The 17,996-nt window shown below is 42.2% G+C and overlaps 2 protein-coding genes across 2 annotated transcripts in view; both read right to left on the reverse strand.

The window, feature by feature from the left end:
- LOC135496596 (uncharacterized) overlaps positions 1–6,820 on the reverse strand; it is a 50,856-nt gene extending 44,036 nt beyond the window's left edge. The window contains exon 1 of the mRNA XM_064785992.1: positions 5,908–6,820. The gene's annotated coding sequence lies outside the window, so the exon portion shown is untranslated. The remainder of the gene's footprint in view (positions 1–5,907) is intronic.
- Positions 6,821–7,459: 639 nt separating this feature from the next.
- Positions 7,460–17,996, reverse strand: part of LOC135497068 (uncharacterized) — a 29,900-nt gene continuing 19,363 nt past the window's right edge. Inside the window, exon 2 of the mRNA XM_064786760.1 lies at positions 7,460–12,672. Coding sequence (XP_064642830.1) covers positions 10,054–12,672 — 2,619 coding nt within the window. The 3' untranslated portion in view covers positions 7,460–10,053. The remainder of the gene's footprint in view (positions 12,673–17,996) is intronic.

The raw sequence follows: 17,996 nt of genomic DNA on the forward strand, positions 1-17,996 counted from the left end.
CGGTCATGCAGTATATATGCTTCTCAGAATTATCGAATTAGAAAGACAAGTGTACGATGTAGTTTCTCTGGTTTCTGCCTTGTAAGCTCAGCTCAATTTTGAAAAAAAACCTTCTCAACAAAAGAAGAGCCTTGAGTAGTCAACGTCTACTCTGCCTTAAAGTAATGGTGGCGTGTATTAGCACAATATACGTTCTTGATCCAACCAATGAAATAGGTCCCAGTACCCTGGAAAGAATGTCACCTTTCGGAGAACCCTCATAGCCAGAAAGTAATCAAGCCGCAGCCTCGGGCAACTCTGACCACGCTTGGAACTTATCTCATCATCTCGCATTCGTTACTACAATATTTGCAACAATTCTGATCTCATTACTGCAGAAGCGTCATAAGGGAATTGACAATCTACAGACACGATATCTCAAGCACATTCTCTCTGCCAGCATAAACGCCTTACCAAAAAGACGTACATTTTCAGTAAGACGTCGGGGGATGTTTATTGTAAGACTATATTATGTTAGGCTGAAGTTACATAGACCTCATTCGTTCATTTCCCAGGACTCATTTTCCCCTTTTGCTTTCGTTCCCCTGTAAAAGCACGGCCTTGTGACGTGCATTCACCGAGGAATGAAAGAAAAACCTGGAAAGTGACTCGTGGTAAATGAACGAATGAAGTCTATGTAACTTCGGCCTTACGTATAGATGCTAGTAGGAAGTATAGATTAGTCCATATTTGGTACTAGTACATACTTATACGTATGCCTTATTATTAACATGCTGTAGGCATGAAGAGTTTCAAAATTGCCGGAAAAAGGTCACAACCATGCAGCATAACCAAGACAAATAGAATTCGGTCTTGTTTCATAAGAGCAGAACAACCTTTGAAGCGACTGAAATAACCCGAACGACGAAGGCTCATGATGAAACTGCCACTGGAAGCTTAGCAAAATCTGCCTGAAGCCATCAGAATCAGCCTGATATTGTATTTCATAGTTAACCAGACTTGCATGATAATAAAATGAATATCAAGACTTGAAGCGACAGAAATTGCCCTAACAACAAGGTATCATGATATGACATGTTCCAAGCGTGCCGGAAGCCATCCAAATCAGCTTATGACTCTAAGATAGGAGGTATCTCATCGTGAGCAAGAGTTGCTTGATATCAGGATAGATGCGACACCAAGCCTTGAAGCGACTAAAATTACCTCAACAACAAGGTCATGAGATGAAATGTTCCAAACGCGCCGGAAGCCATCCAAATCAGCTATAGCTTCAAATTGAACTGGAACACATTTCATCGCTGACTAGAGTTGCACAGTATTTGAAAGACTCTGAGAATACCAAGCCTTGAAGCGACTCAAATTACCAAATTAACACGGTCACATGGCGTGTTCCAAACGCGCCGACAGTCATCCAAATCAGCTTCCCATTGAACTAGGACGTAGTTCATCGTTGACGAGTTGCACATTACGAATGTCTGTATACCAAGCCTTGAAGCGGCCCTTGAAACTACCTCATCAACAAGGTCCCATGAAATGATCCAAATGCGCTGTGAAGCCAGCTAAATTACTTACACAGCAAAGTTTACGGTGTGCGTGACATATTCCTCTCGCCGCTCGGGCGCTCATCCAGCATCCAAACTGAATTTGTAACATCTTAACCAAACAAGGGTGTCATCGATTCGCGCCTTTTGATAACAAACGCCCGCTAATGAGGATGAAAGGAGGGGTTGATTACGCGTGGAGGGACAACTGTCGACTGGAGTGGATTGGCTTCTTTGCACCGGGGAGAGTGCCCCGCGCAGCCCGAGGCAGTCCGACCCTTGATATGGAGTAGCTTCTTGGGTTACAACCAGATAATGAGGGGATGAAAGAGACGGGTACGGTATTATCGGATGTAATAGCATTGATGTAATATCAAATTATGTTGGCTTGAAGACGCACCGAGCGTGGTTGAGTGGTTAACAGGTACTATAAGACTTGATGGATTTCAACTGTAGGTACCATGTAACTTACAAGGCACGAATACCAATCTAGGCCCTTTCCTATTTCCCGCGGCAGTCACTACATCGTCTACAGCAACCTTCATGTCTACAGTAACTCATCAGTATGGCCAGGGACACAGCCAAGATCAACAGATTAGTTCGCTTGAGTCTGGCCGGCTACCCAAAGCACTGATTAAGGAGAATCGTACACGGATCGTTTTTTCTTGACTATACGTTGGTACATGTCGAACTGCAACTCTCTCCTTTGATATTTCCTATACATGGAAATGCATTTCAATTCGAATCATTGTACCCGATGCGTATGGGAAGTCATTCATGGCACTCATGAGATATTCTTTGAACTAGCCGAACGACTTCGTAACATTAAGTGGATTTGAATTTACAGTAACTCAATTACCCAAGCTTTCGTTAGTTGGCCGAGTTACCTTTTACGGCACGGAGACACTGGAAAAGGTTTAATTCAACGTCATCATTCATTTTATTTTCATGAGTGATGTGATCAGAAACTCAATTCTAAGCACTTGCCCCGCGGACCTTGATGCGAATTTGGTTTCAATCATCTGATAATTCGATTTTCCCTAACACAAGCTTTGCTTGAGGAGGTTTCAAAGAGAGTTTTTCGTCTTTAAATGTGCAAAGAATAATGTTTACAGACATCTGAAGGGATTAAGTGTTGATTTGATCTAGGATGGGAAAACGCAGCTTGAATCGGACTGAAACCTATCCAGGGTATCTTTGAAAAAAATGTCTCTCAAATCAGCCCACATTGGAGATTGTTTTGACATATCTGAACATCGTATCAATACAGTGTAAAGATCACTGGTCACTGACTCTGTAGAAAGGATTTCACGGTATTTATTACAGAATCAACAAGACTCTCAATGTGAACATTAGCCAACTACAGACACTAATTGGACCCCTCGCTCCTGCCAGCGGTATCGACTTCTTTTAACCAGACTGCTTTAACATAATCATTTAGACAGAAACTTTTTCTGTGTGCCACGCTTGTTCGCAATATAGGCCATTAAAACTAATGGGTTTAAGGATAGATGTCACACAGCCGTATTTGCATCAATTTAAAAATGTTAACACCCGGTTGCTCTAACCACTTCAAATTAAGCTGTTCCGCCGGGTAACAACATTTTCATCGATTTTCCAGAACACTTTAACTTAGCGATTTTGACTTCCATTTCGGATGAAGCGAAAGCCTCGCTGATTTTAACAAGTCTCGAGGGGGCGAGACAAGGCGACGAATGGCATTGGAATAAATAAATTGTTTGCGAAAATACCTACGGCCATTTTGTTATCATTCTTTCCACAGGCAACTGGAGTTAACCGTGGAATAACAGTTACATACTAGGTAGATAGACTTGCTATAGTATTCACAAAATCTATACTTGAAGTTCATATCTCTCAATGTCCATATGTTAGATAGTTGTAATAATCAATTGACTTTAAAATGACTTATGTCATGGTAAATTATAGTTGCCTATGGATCCTGTCAACGTGGGCGAATTTAAAATGGCCGTGGGTAACTAGTGTACTGAAAAACAGCTCAGTTCGTAGGGGTAATATCGAGGAGGCGAAACTAGTATTTTGTCTACCAATGATGATGTACTAAAATCTACGGCAGACTTGCTTAAGTCAAAGATTCAGAACATCACACGTCACATTTGAAGTGCTGTCATTGTCGACAGCAAATCATGCCAATTCACAAGTGCCAGCTCGTGCCGTTTCTAACTTGTTCAGAAATAATGACTGCCGGACAGGCATGTCAGGAAGGGATATATCAAGGGCGAGAGATTAATGAAACTAATCTATTCTAAAACATAGACATTCATTCCAATGAACCACAGATTACAGTGTATAATGCACTATGCGTCCACTGTGCCTCGTTCTGAGCGACTTCAGCGGTTATGGTACCAGACAAGCGTGGATGTGGATGATCTCGAACTACCTTGCGGGCATTATTCTTTATCATATAAGTATATCGCACCATCCTTTGCAGAGGATTTTGCTGTCGATTTTTCATTAGAGGAAGTACATGTACATGTAATTGCCGACATGTTTGTCGAAGCTTACACGTTTCCGAAAAAGCTCCATCCCAAAATCAATTCCTCATCATCCGTTGCGTCTCTTATGAATATTTTACAAAAAAACCTGTGGACGCCATACACCCACCTAATCAAATATTCGTATATGAGAGAAATGTCGCCTAGAAAAACAGATACTAAAGTGCTGCTCATCAAACATAATGAGAGAATATATTTTTGATTTTAATCAGGAAAATGAATCCGTGCATTCGCATCACGAAGACACTGACAATGTTGTGAACACCGTCTCGATGAATACGTGACGACGGAGAAGAGTAAGATGGATACACTGAAGAAGGACACATGTACACGTACAAACACCAAATGTATGTATAATAACAAAAGATACTGAAGAATTGCAAAAATGGACAACACGCACAAGAAAAAGAATGACTTCTATACTAAATGCATATTCATAAAATGCGTCTTGTTATATATTGTGACAAACGCGGGAGCAACATTTCACTAAAGTACGTTTACGGCCATGATAGTCTATGATAGTTTTTACCCTAGGGATGTTTGTGATTGTACATATTGACTCATTGATTAATAATTGACGCTTCTTTTGCCAGGTACCTGGAACGGGCGTTCCATTTCAAAACCAGGCAGATATTTCGAAATAGGTTTAACCAGTACTTAACGATGAGGTTACTTGTTATCCGCTGCAGCAGATAATGATGAAAATATATTGACAAACATTTATATCGCTCGCTTGCGGATGTTTTTAAAATGGAAAACGTTGAAGCCTACATGCATTTACAATTCAAGTCCAAACCTCCGCATCTCGTGGAAGGAATACTCTCATCGGGTTCTGTTCGTTTCATCTGTCGCCATTGGCACAATCGTCACATTAGATGACACTAAACCTAATTGCTTCAGGCAGCAAGTCGACATTCCACCGACATGATATTTATATTTTGTTTCATTAAAGGGGATTTCGCGCGACCACCGTTTCGGCCTTCATTTTACATTTTCTTGGGGGTGAAAATGTCTTCTCATTTCCTGTTAAGTCCGCGCAGAGCAGCAGTAAGCTGGAGCCGGCCTAATGTGGACAATAATTGGGTTCCATTCAGAAACTCGCGTATGTCTTCATGATGCATCAATTCCTTTGATACCGGCTGAGGCGCCGTGAAGGCATTGTATTACTCGTACGAAGTTCGCTTTAAACCTTGCCATAACATAGAAAGCACAGAGTACAATGTTCACCTGCTCTATTGCTGAATGTTGCCAACTCGGTATAATCATCAGTACTCTTTGAAGCGGCATTAAGAAACCTACAGCTGAAACCTCGCGTCAGAACTTCAAAGCCGAGAGAATGTTTCAACAAAAATGAGAAAGACACTTTTTACCCCACATGAATACTGAAGAGGGAAAAATCCATATTCTGCATTTGTCGCTGGGAATCTATCTTCTATACATTATCATAAAACAACATCAGCAATCAACGGCGAAACGGGTTACGCGGTTAGTATTTAATCTTGGGCCAGGAAAGTAGAAATGCAGTTATACGCAATGCCGTAGAGCAGTTATCATCCATGCTGCTTTGCTGAACGTTGGTATAGTAGCGTTTGTATATCTATATATACACAACAGCAATGTTGAAATTCATATTCAGTACGTACATTGGAAATTTCAAATTCAATTACGAACGGCGTACATGCATCCATTGTAAACTTATCATATAAGTATAACACTACATATCTACAGTATGCAGACATTTGTTAATCCCGTAGCTAAAAAAATGTAGTTGGCCCGAAGAAGCTTTTTCATACATCAATGACATTCTATGGGGAAAAAAGAAGCTTTCCTACCTTTCAGATAGAGTATCCAAACTAAAGCAAGCCAGACGATGAAGAAATATCGAGATTACGACTTAGAGTTTTGGAATACATAAATCCTACAGTCCATTTAGAATAATTATTGGTACTTAACCACGGCTTTAATAGAGTGTAGCGTCAGCGTAGGGTCATTTCTACGATACTGTACATGTAGCAGTGTAATAGCGCTTGTATCGTGATTCCACTATGGCTATGGAAACACGTGTCGGTGGTTACGAAGAAGGTCAAAAACGGAGATTCCGTCACCTTTTGTAGATGCGCATCCTCCACGGAGTACTGGGTTATCCTAACAAACCCGAGTGCTGATACCACGATCTATAACTGACACCCGTCGTAGCGTCTTCATCAGGCTAATCGTAACGGCACGTGGTCACTTATCACCATCGTTACTCGGCGCCGCACAATGTCGGTTGTACCAATCGGCCTTAATGTGATTGTGCCGCTTTCAGTGCTCAATCCTATCTCCTGATTGCACAACGAATGGCGTTGGTTTTTTTATATTCCTTGATATTGTGACTGCCACTTCTAAAGATCGGAGAAAATTACTAATGTAACGGCTACCAAGTTGCGTTTCAAAGCACAGATCGACGAACCCACATAACCTTCTGCAACATCATATATATTTATCCTGCAAACAAAGTATTCACACGAGCAGAGAATCTTAAATCATTCTATTGATTTTAGTCCAAACTGCTGACCAACCAACATACGAAAAGCTCGACGTGATTATTCCTTCGCCATCCATTCATAATCTGAATGAAGAAAACAAAGCGTGCACTGTGTGGCTGTAGTCATGAGTGCTTCTCCAGTTAAATGCCAGCGTCTGTTGGTATCAGCAACCTTAACCTTTATAGTGTACTAATAGTGTCGTCTCTATTTTGCAGCATTCTTTGTGATCCCAGCAGTGATGTAATCCTTGATTTCAAAGGAGAAGCGGAAAGCTGTAGTCTTAGGTGGCGCGGGATCTGACGTGTTTTCCGGAGACACCGTACAGATACCTGGTATGGAAAGTGGTTTCTGTGACCATTCACCCGCCGGACATAATCTGCCTACACGGCACAGCCCGAGTTTTGACTTAGAGAGAAGGATTTCTCAAAGGTTTCGAATACCAAATATCATGCAACCCGGTCCCAAAAAGAATGGCATTGCCAACGATATGGGTCGATATCAGTCTGGGGTAGAAGTCTGTAAAAATACGAAAGGCTGTTGACCCACAAGGCCCTCAAATTTGTAATGCCCACTAAGATACCAAAAAGAAGACCCCACCAAATCGGCTGGTCGGGGAACCCTTTCTACAATCCTTGTCTGTGTTAGCAGTTGATACCTATATCATTTTATCATCTGATGTTATAGTGTAACACAAGACTTGATCTACTGAACGTTGACTGCGGTAGTAAACCCATCAGACCGTCACCGCCATCTCGAAGAATGGTCTTCAACCAGACGCAGATTTTGCTTGAAGAGACCGAGCAGATTGATGGAATAACTGATACATTGCTTGATTTTTGATTATGAGCTTTATTTCTTAAAATTAGTATGGGTGGGCGAGTGGGAGGGGGGGGGGGGGGCTTTCAATGTGATTGTTTCAGCAACAAATACGTGGTTATGGACGTGGTGACATCTGCTGAGGAAATGGTTAGTGTAATGAAAGCTGAGGGTACGGTCACATCTGCTGAGAGAGCGGCCAGTATAACGGCAGTCATTGAAGCTACGGTCATGTTTACTGAGGGAATGGTCAGTGTAACAACAGTTGTGGACGTGGTCGCATCTACTGAGGGAACGGTCTGAGGATACGGTCACAGGAAATATTTGAGATACACGTACACCACTCACACTCACTCACTCCCGCAACGTGACGTCATTTCTATGCTGACTGTGCCAGCGCATCCCTCCGGACAATACGGTCTTGAGCCGTCAGTCATCTCTGTTTCAACACCTCTCTTGCAACTCTAAACCTCCACTCTCTGCATCGACGCCGGCTACAACATCTATCCAGTGTGTCCGGCACCACCACCTTCGTCGTTGGCCTCCCAACACGTACATCTAAAGCATGCACGGGACAGGACACAGAGCCACGTTTGTCGAATATTTATGAGTTTACGAAAGAAGCCTCAAACAGGCCTTTTATTTTGTCACTCCGACCGCCAAGAGCTCACTAATTAAGGCATATACTGTTTATGTTGTGGAGTGTATTCATCTATACGATCAGAGATTTCATTAGCGTTGCACAGACCATCATTTCCTTCGCAATACCAGCACTCTCCAAAAGGAGATGACAAAACGTTGCGATGAGGTGATTGGCAAATTAGCGATTTTTAGAAAAGATGGTGCCTGTATGTAGGTCGTCATGATACGATGGCTGGGAATGGACATCACATTAGTCTTTATTTTTTTAACGTTTAAAAGTTTTCCCTGAAATATCTCGATCGATGGACTTATCATCTCGAGATTCGCTACGTTTTATACTCTCCCTTTTCCGATTAGGTCGAAGGCTATTTCTCTCTGCCAACATATAATTCCGTTATACAATGTAGTCACAGGCGCGCGAAGTTACACCATAATCAATCAATCAATCAATTTGCGATCGATCAACCCCCACGCAGCCGCCAGAAAACGCATAAAAACTGCACATAAAGAGTGAGGTGTGCGTGATATGTTTTGAATAAGGTTCGTGGATGTGTATCAGTTGATTGTAGGGCTGATCAGTCGCTATAATTCTGGTATCTTCATACCCCTGTGATCTACTCCAGGCATCTGGGAGTGAGACTTCGGCAATGTCGGCAAACGCCGACTTTTACGAGTATCTGTTCGGCGACGAGTCAGGCTGCGGCAAATTCATGATGTCATGGCTGAAACCGTCTGTGTCGTTTCCATAGTCTTGGTGGTACTTTTCGCGTCAGATCCTGTCCAGGTCTAGGCAATGTAATGTACACACTTGTCCTTCAGCATTGTTCAGCTACAAAAATAGACATTATTATAATATAATACAATCTGTTTCTATTCAATACCGACTGTTATCTCCATAACTACCGAGGGACCAACCAGAAGAAGAGGAGTCCGTTATACATTACTTTAGCTGGGTCTCCCAAAGCAAGGTCTACCAGCATATTACTAGTCGTCAAATCTACGCCGTTTGATGAGCTTGAGACCATCTGCTAGCTGATGCTTTAAAAAGTTTGGAAGAAAAACCATTTATTCTGTCACAAATAACAAATTCAGATCTTAAAATGTCCTCACATTGAAGGGCTTAAATACCGTACATGTACAACTATGCAGAGGAATTTTGCGGCCGTGACGGAGTTCAGTGTTTATTTGCAGAAACGAAAACCGGTCTGACGCATCCGACTCACACCACCTGGGATAGGGTCCGACACTTAAAAGTTCCTCGGATTTTTCTTAATTTCTCAGAGCTACCACCACAGAGGTGCGGAGCCTTCGATTCCCCAAAGTCGGTGACGCCTACTCTTCCTATGTCAGATTCATAATTTCAAAGAGAAACTATTTCTAAACAATGTTAGAATAGATATCAAGAGGCACCAAATCAGACACTGAAAGTACATGTATTTCAATACGTCATTCTCCGACTTTTAAGTTCACTTTTCGTAGAGTACTTTCCAATAGGACACTGAAAAACGAGAGAATCCTCGATAGTCACTAGCCTGATGTGGCCCAATGAAATAAGATGGCGTCGACGTGCAAATGATGAAGAAGAGGGAAACGTCACACAAATATACATGACTATACTAGTGTATGGACTATGATAGCCACTTACACTGCGCAGAGAAATAAAGAATCATTCCTGCTCTACACCTAAGCGTACGTCCGGCGTCTTGTTTCGAAGCAGTGTGGTCCCCACCAACAAGGCCAGGTGGCCAAAGACCAGGATTGATTGAAGATGCGGGATGTTATTCGACTACCGCAACCGACAATTTCTACAACCATTAACACATCAGATCAGGGTGAAGTGGCTTCGCAGGTCTGACTGGTCCCTCGGCGCTTTGAGGATAGAGCAACGCGCAGCTCGCAGCGCATATTGCCATGCGCCCTCTCTGGCGCATATCACCACTGACATCGTCCAAACAAACCTTAAAGGTAAATTCTATCACATAAGCAAAGTCACTAAGATTCTTGTTCAGTTGACCGTTTCTGGTTTTCCTTGTTCGCTACGTTATACCGCGAATCCCTCAGATAGTTCAGAGCAGATCCTAAATGGCGTTTACCAAACTTCATGGCAGAGCCTAGATGTCGCTTGTCTTTATCTGCCTCCCTCTGGCGCTGTCTGTATCTTATAGCTGCACCGAGGAATCTCTTAGTTTCAGCATCATCGACCTCCGCGTCTTCCCAGTCCCGTTTCTTGTTCCTCATACCATTCACTCGATTCTGGTACAGCCGGTATCTGGAGGTCATCACTGATCCAAGATGGCGTTTGTCATACATTCTAAACCGAGATCCCATGGCGGACCCCAGGTGGCGCTTATCAACGTCATCGTCATCTTCTCGGTGACGTAACCTTGACCTCATTAAAGCACCCAGATGTCTTTTATCAACAACATCCTCGTCATCGTTAAAACGTTTCCCAAAACGGACGTTCATTGCCGATCCTAGGTGGCGCTTTTCGAACTCAATCTCGTCACTCTCATCATCTCGCTTCCCAATGCGCCAGTTTCTCGCCCTCCCGAGATGCCTCTTGGATTCCTCACGGCCAAGGACATCGGCTGACCGCCTCGATCTCGTTCTACCTCGCGCGATCGAACCAAGATGGCGTTTGTCCACCTCGACGTCGTCTTTCTTGCCAAATTTTGCCTTCATGGCGGACCCCAGGTGGCGTTTATCGATTTCATCCTTTTTGCCTAATCTGGACTTCATAGCGGACCCCAGATGACGCTTGCCAACCTCCCCTTCATCATCCTTTTTCCCAAATTTTCCCTTCATTAGAGATCCAAGATGGCGTTTGTCAAGTTCATTCTGATCCATTTTCCTGAACTGTGATTTTCGGAGTGAACCGAGATGACGTTTCTCAAATTCACCATCTTTCTTACCAAACTTTCCCTTCATCAACGAACCCAAATGCCTCTTGCTTTCACTATTTCTACCCGAATCTTCATTATCTTTTTTACCCAACCTCATTGCTGATCCAAGGTGGCGTTTATCAAATTCATCATCATCCTTTTTACCCAGCCTTGATTTCATTGCTGATCCAAGATGTCGTTTATCAAATTCGTCATCATCCTTTTTACCCAGCCTCAGAGCTGATCCAAGGTGGCGTTTATCAAATTCGTCATCATCCTTTTTACCCAGCCTTGATTTCATTGCTGATCCAAGGTGGCGTTTATCAAATTCGTCATCATCCTTTTTACTCTGCCTAGATTTCATTGCTGATCCAAGGTGGCGTTTATCAAATTCGTCATCATCCTTTTTACCCAGCCTAGATTTCATTGCTGATCCAATGTGGCGTTTATCAAATTCGTCATCATCCTTTTTACCAAGCCTCATAGCTGATCCAAGGTGGCGTTTATCAAATTCATCATCATCCTTTTTACCCAGCCTTGATTTCATTGCTGATCCAAGATGTCGTTTATCAAATTCGTCATCATCCTTTTTACCCAGCCTAGATTTCATTGCTGATCCAAGATGTCGTTTTTCAAATTCATCGTCATCATCCTTTTTACCCAGCCTCATAGCTGATCCAAGGTGGCGTTTATCAAATTCTTCATCATCCTTTTTACCCAGCCTTGATTTCATTGCCGAACCAAGATGTCGTTTATCAAATTCGTCATCATCCTTTTTACCCAGCCTAGATTTCATCGCCGATCCAAGGTGTCGTTTATCGAATTCCTCATCATCTTTTTTACCCAGCCTCATCGCTGATCCAAGGTGGCGTTTATCAAATTCGTCATCATCCTTTTTACCCAGCCTTGATTTCATTGCTGATCCAAGATGTCGTTTATCAAATTCGTCATCATCTTTTTTACCCAGCCTAGATTTCATCGCCGATCCAAGGTGTCGTTTATCGAATTCCTCATCATCTTTTTTACCCAGCCTCATTGCTGATCCAAGGTGGCGTCTATCAAATTCGTCATCATCCTTTTTACCCAGCCTTGATTTCATTGCTGATCCAAGGTGGCGTTTATCAAATTCGTCATCATCCTTTTTACCCAGCCTAGATTTCATCGCTGATCCAAGGTGGCGTTTATCAAATTCAGATTCATCATTCCTCTTGCCAAATTTTCCCCTCATCAGAGATCCTAGATGGCGTTTGTCATCTTCTTTACCCAGTCTCAACTTCATTGCCGACCCCAGGTGTCGCTTTATCACCTCATCATCCAAATCATCAGAATCGGACTCTTCTGTTTCACGCCTCCGCCTTGCAGGTCCGTCATCCACTCCCATATCCAACCAATCAGGCAAATGACCTTCACCCCAAACCTCGGTTTCATAATCATCATACTCTCGTTTCCGTTGATCTCGCGGGACTTCTCCCACTCCAAAAACTCCCGGATATTTGTACATTTCCGTGTTTTCTACACTACCATCTGGGTTTTTCCACCAAGGGTAATTTTCCTTCCTCGTGCCAAACCCCGAGCGAAGCAAAGAGCCGAGATAGCGCCGATCGCGCATGTAGAGGGGTTCGGCGTAAGGCAGTCTGTCATCATCGGACGGAAGGAACGGGTAGTATCGGATGGCGGGCTTTGGAAGCCAGTTGTGACGGGCGAGGGACCCAAGGTGACGCTTCTTAATCTGCAAAGAAAAATGTGGTAAACAACTTCAGTTACAAAAGCCGTATTCAGAAAGCCATTATTAGAGTTTTACCTGAAATGAAAACTAGGATTAGTGCATAAGTGCTACAACATGTAATGTGGCCTTCAGCGACTGTTTAAACATTTCAATTTAAAGAAACGAAAAATGCAATATAATTTAGCACTTCGTATCGATACGTTTTTTTACTGGTTACGTATTGGATGCATACTTCGCATTAGTTCTCCATATTTCTTTATAATATGTTATACAACATGTTTCTCGTATTGATCGACCTTTGACATACTTTGTGATTGAAGCCAGTGGCAGTCGCCGTGGCGGCTTGAACCCAATGGAAACTGTGGTCACTGACAAGACGGACAGCCTTGATCACGGTTACGGCCACATATCGTCTCCCTCAGGACTTCACATGACACGAATCTTATCGTCACTACCCTCAGCTCTAAAAGTCTAACATCCGAATCTTTATCTAAACATCGTCTACTATATACAAGCCGTGGTCAACAGAATTGGTTCTGTCAAGATTTGTCACAAGAAAGATAAGCGTTGCGTCCTAGCAGTTCTGTGACGGAATCTGCCCGTCCTGGCCGCTGGAATTTGGACACGTTGGAAGGCTTTCCGGTCTCAGATTTTTAATATGGCCATATTTATTATTAGGGCTCAGTATAACATTGGTGGATATGCTTGTTGTTGAGGATTGCGCCTCACGACAGCACTGAGCATGACCAACTTCTTTCATCAATAACTGCTTTCTCTGAATCGATTCGACAAGATATGAGCATATTTTTATGCTGTCAGTTTGAAGACAAAGCTCTTTGCCTTAACATGGAAGTAAATCGTTTGATAAATCAATTCATATTTGCAGGACAGCTAAAAAATGTTGTAGGGAAGAACGGGCATTCGGTCATGTGTACCCGGATGCAAAATCTGGTGATTTTGTTCTTTATTCTGCCGACCGCGGCGTTGATTCAAACTTGTACAGTATACTGGTATGTGCATACGGCAGGATTTGCACTACAGGCAATGCAGTCACACCACTTAATCCTTAATGCTTCTTATATAGACATGATGCTTCTTGTTATTCATCAAAAGATCTTGCCATAACCGCCAGGAAATAAACACATCAAAGGCTAGTAAACTAACCCAAGAAAAATTCCGCAATCTGTTGATTACACGAAAGAAGCTACATTTACATGTATACATGTAGTTGTACATTTTTGCTCTGTATTGTGCGTTCTCGTCGCTTTTGAAACACAATGGAGCTTGCAGTATTATCGCTGTTGTGTTGTTGCGTGCATGAATGCACGGAGAGATATACATGTACGTACATGTAATATCAAATCCGGATACAATGTCATTTGTCACAGTCATAAATTTATATTTGGTTTTTTGAAGTACTTTTCGTGACTGGTAAAGCAGGCAGAGAAATGAAAGATTTATATTCGGCCATTATAGAAGGCCGAGAGTAATCTGATGAAAGTTGATTTATGTTAGACCACTGAAAGTTATGTCATCGTTTTAGTCACCGCCCTCACCTAGTTTTGGGCCAGCACTGAAACAGTTCCTTACAGTTTTTACTGATAAAATCCAGTGCAAGATGGTCTCTCATTGCACGAAGATCACGTACATGTACATTGATACACTATGAGTAATTATGGCGCTAACGAAAATATCTCGCCATGGCTATTCAAGAATTAATCTTAGTTACTTATTAAAGCACATGATAGATTATTTTTTAAATTTCAATCAACTCGTGCAGAAAAAGTCCAATTATTCGAACAAAATAGCACATCCTAAGTTTTGATGATATTCCAGTTGGCGTTTTGGTACCGACGTTATTTCAATATTGTCATACGCAGGCTTGATCCGGAACTGTGCTAACCAACTTCCTGTGATATTTAATTGGGGCCGCGCCGATACGCCATTTGTTGATAAACTAAAGATGGGGAATGATGGCTTCGTCTTTGGAGACAAGATTGAGTAGGGTTTGGCGTTTTAGGAAATCAAACAGACAGGCATACGGTGTGTAACAAAATCGCTTTTGTTCACTTAGTATGTCGATAGCTCCTTCAGTTAAGTCAATTAGTTAAGTTAATGCCAGCGTTGGACACAAAACTTGTTTTAGACAACCAACCCTGAATATTTATGCTCATAGTATTTATCTTAATATTTCGTCAGGCAGTCGAGTGGACCTTTATTCGGGCCAACCACCCCACTGATATCCCAGCCTGATATGTCTACAATAAATAATGCAGAACACATTTTCTCCATATCATCTATTCAAAATGCCGTTTCAATGATGGCATAACACCATCTTGGCTCCGATGAATATTTTGTGTACAAAAATTAGGAACATCAACAAAACACCTCATTTGTTTTAGCATGTTCGCCAAACTCGCAAACCGAGTTTTTCTCACGAAACGGCGCGCTTGGTTTCTCTGAACAAATGAGTAACTATGAACGATGAGAGGAGGGTGACCCGTGAATGGATTAGGTACCCATCCATCTTACTGCCCCGTAATAAGATGACATCCACCCTGGTGGAATGGTGACACTGGTGAAACTCTAAACCCAACCAATTGGTCAGAATAAATAGACGGTTTGCTGAGGTAATAGATCATATTATTTGCGTTGATGTCCTCTCGTGGTAGGGAGTCAGCTTCCACGGTCACAGCGACAGCTTGTTGAAGGGTGAAGTGCCGAGGATGTCCAAAGATCGGGAAAAGGGAGTCGCTGGCGACTGTCCTTATCTCTTCATGGTCTTCGTAGTCTGCCTTGCCTTCATTCTAAGGGTTGCAAGTTTCATTATTTCATAAGGTGTCACAATTTGGTTCGACACTCGAGCAAATAGTCTGAATAATTACAACATGCATTGACTTCGGCATTGCGATCATGATCAACGAATCCCTCAATGCCAGACGTAATTTACAAACTATTTCCTACTCGATGCTACTGAGCGACTAATGAAAAATCATTCCATACTATTGATGGTAGTATTCGCAAGGGAGGGCCACATTTTATTAATACCCCTAATCTTTGCTTGACATGAATGAACCTGAAGTGAGTGCAACAGCATGCAACACCGAACAGAGCCGGCGGGAATATTCTTTCCTAGAATTTAAACGGAAATGTGAATCATTTCTGCAATGTGGATTTGTAAATGCAGCATGCCGTTACGCAATGTTATGCAAGATAAAATTCATCTTCATCATAACTTAACTTCGAAAAATATCTGTAAATAAGCAAAAAGCATTAGTTCCCCTTCAGGCACATTGATTGTCCCAAGTTTACTTTTGTGTTCGCGTCTTCGGTATTATAAGGGCGGAGTTTGAACAGCGTAATACATCGCACATCCCAAGAGCCTTATTGCCGAACTCACTTTTGAGGTTTAGAGAATAGGAGTGAATGAAATTATACATTATGGCACTTCCCATTGACTATCAAATGAATATATAGTGGGCAATTTACAACAATTTTCACTGACATCATGTGAACACCTTTCTCTCCTTCGACCGACGTGCAGCTATATACGAACCTTGGCTAGAAACACTCAAGAAAGCAGTACTTGGAAGTAATATGTTTTTGATATCACTTATCTCATATGCATGTGCATGTCTATGTACGTTGTGGACGCGCGAAACTCGGTATTGACAAACGGGTGACATTCTATCGGCAAATCGAAAATGTCCGCACATGATAGGGAAGTAAATTAAAAAAATAAATATCTATCAGCAATGCATCGGTGGTGAAGATATATTTCTTCTGGGATAAAATCCCCAGTTTTTATCACCAATGAGGAAGAATCGTTACATTCCGTGTCCGGGGTATAAAATCACATTACGTCCCCCGTGTTCCTTCTCGCGTATTGCCCTTTCGTGATAAAATGTTCTCTAGATTCGCCCTTTGATATCAGCCAAGCACTTAATGGGCAATAAATTATTTTCAGCAGACAGTTGGTTTACGTTATTGATTAGTTACGAGGTGGTGTGGCGAGGGAACACCATACGAATTAACTAACTAAATATTGATAAAGAGGCACAGAGCCAAGCATCGCATATTATTGTCATCGTGCTCTTCCCGGTAAGATTGACTTAGTCGGTTTATTGACAGACACTTGTCAATTGGTCGGTGTATTGTGGTATCGAGGAGCCATTTATCACCCGTCTTGAAAGTGAAGATTGGGGGGAGCCCTAACTGTCGTGAGCAGTAGATTGGTGGACTAAAGTGCTAGTGCGTGGGTGCGGGTTTCGTGTTTCAAATGATAATTTCTACAAAAATCCACGAAATCAAACGACCGCTAACTTGGGTGTTATCGTTAGTCCTGTTGACACGTGAACTCGATGTGATGAGCTACTCTCCATCTCGGGCTTCTACTATGTTTTTGGTTTCAGCAATTTAACCACGCTCATAATTGTTTGCATTCTGCAAGTTGACGCAGATATTAATCATTTTTCTAGCTTTCTGTGGCAACATTTACCGTGTTTACTGTCGACATGCTAAAAGCGATTACACAGAACGAAGTTTGTATAAAGCAACAGTGTACACTTACTTTGGGATTACTGTGGGATTACGTGATGTTATTAAAAAAGCACTCCACTCAGTAGCTTTATGCAAACAATTTCGTCCAATCGTCAAGTGATCTGGTGACGCGAATGCGGCATATGCCATTCGCAGAGGAGTCTGAAGTGATATCATTTTAGTTAGATGGCATACCTCAACCTCAAATCGTTGAAATATGTTATTGATATGATAACACTAATTGAATTGCAAATCAGTACAGTATTCGACAACAGAAACCATGAAATACTCTCATACATATCTATAATCGTGTTGATGGAGTCCAACCGCTTCATTGTACGCGCCCCTGTGAGTATTCGTAGGTGTATTTCAACATAATTACACTAGCAATGCATGTACACTACCAATGCATGTACTGCATACAACAATAAAACGTTTCAGGTACCATCATCATCGTTTTCACCACCGGTGTCATAACAATTTCAATAGTTTTTGAATCATGGGGGGGGGGGGATATTGAAGATAAGTCTAATAAATTCTGTGCTTTAAATTTGGATTTGAGGCGTGTGAAATGAAGCGAACTCTACTGCATGAAGGTTGCATTCAAATCGTCAGCTAACACTTCTGGCGTGATAAAGAAGCTTACGACGGAGTAATACTGTTTTTACAAATCTTCTTACCATCGCGTGACAAATAGTTCGCGCCCGGAGATGATACGCTCAAAGGATGCAGCAGAGGGAGATGCAATGAGGGTGCGTGCGCGGTGGAACCGCTGTATCAAAGCTATC

The sequence above is a fragment of the Lineus longissimus genome, chromosome 12 (assembly GCF_910592395.1).
Source record: "Lineus longissimus chromosome 12, tnLinLong1.2, whole genome shotgun sequence".
Classification (NCBI taxonomy): Eukaryota; Metazoa; Nemertea; class Pilidiophora; order Heteronemertea; family Lineidae; genus Lineus; species Lineus longissimus.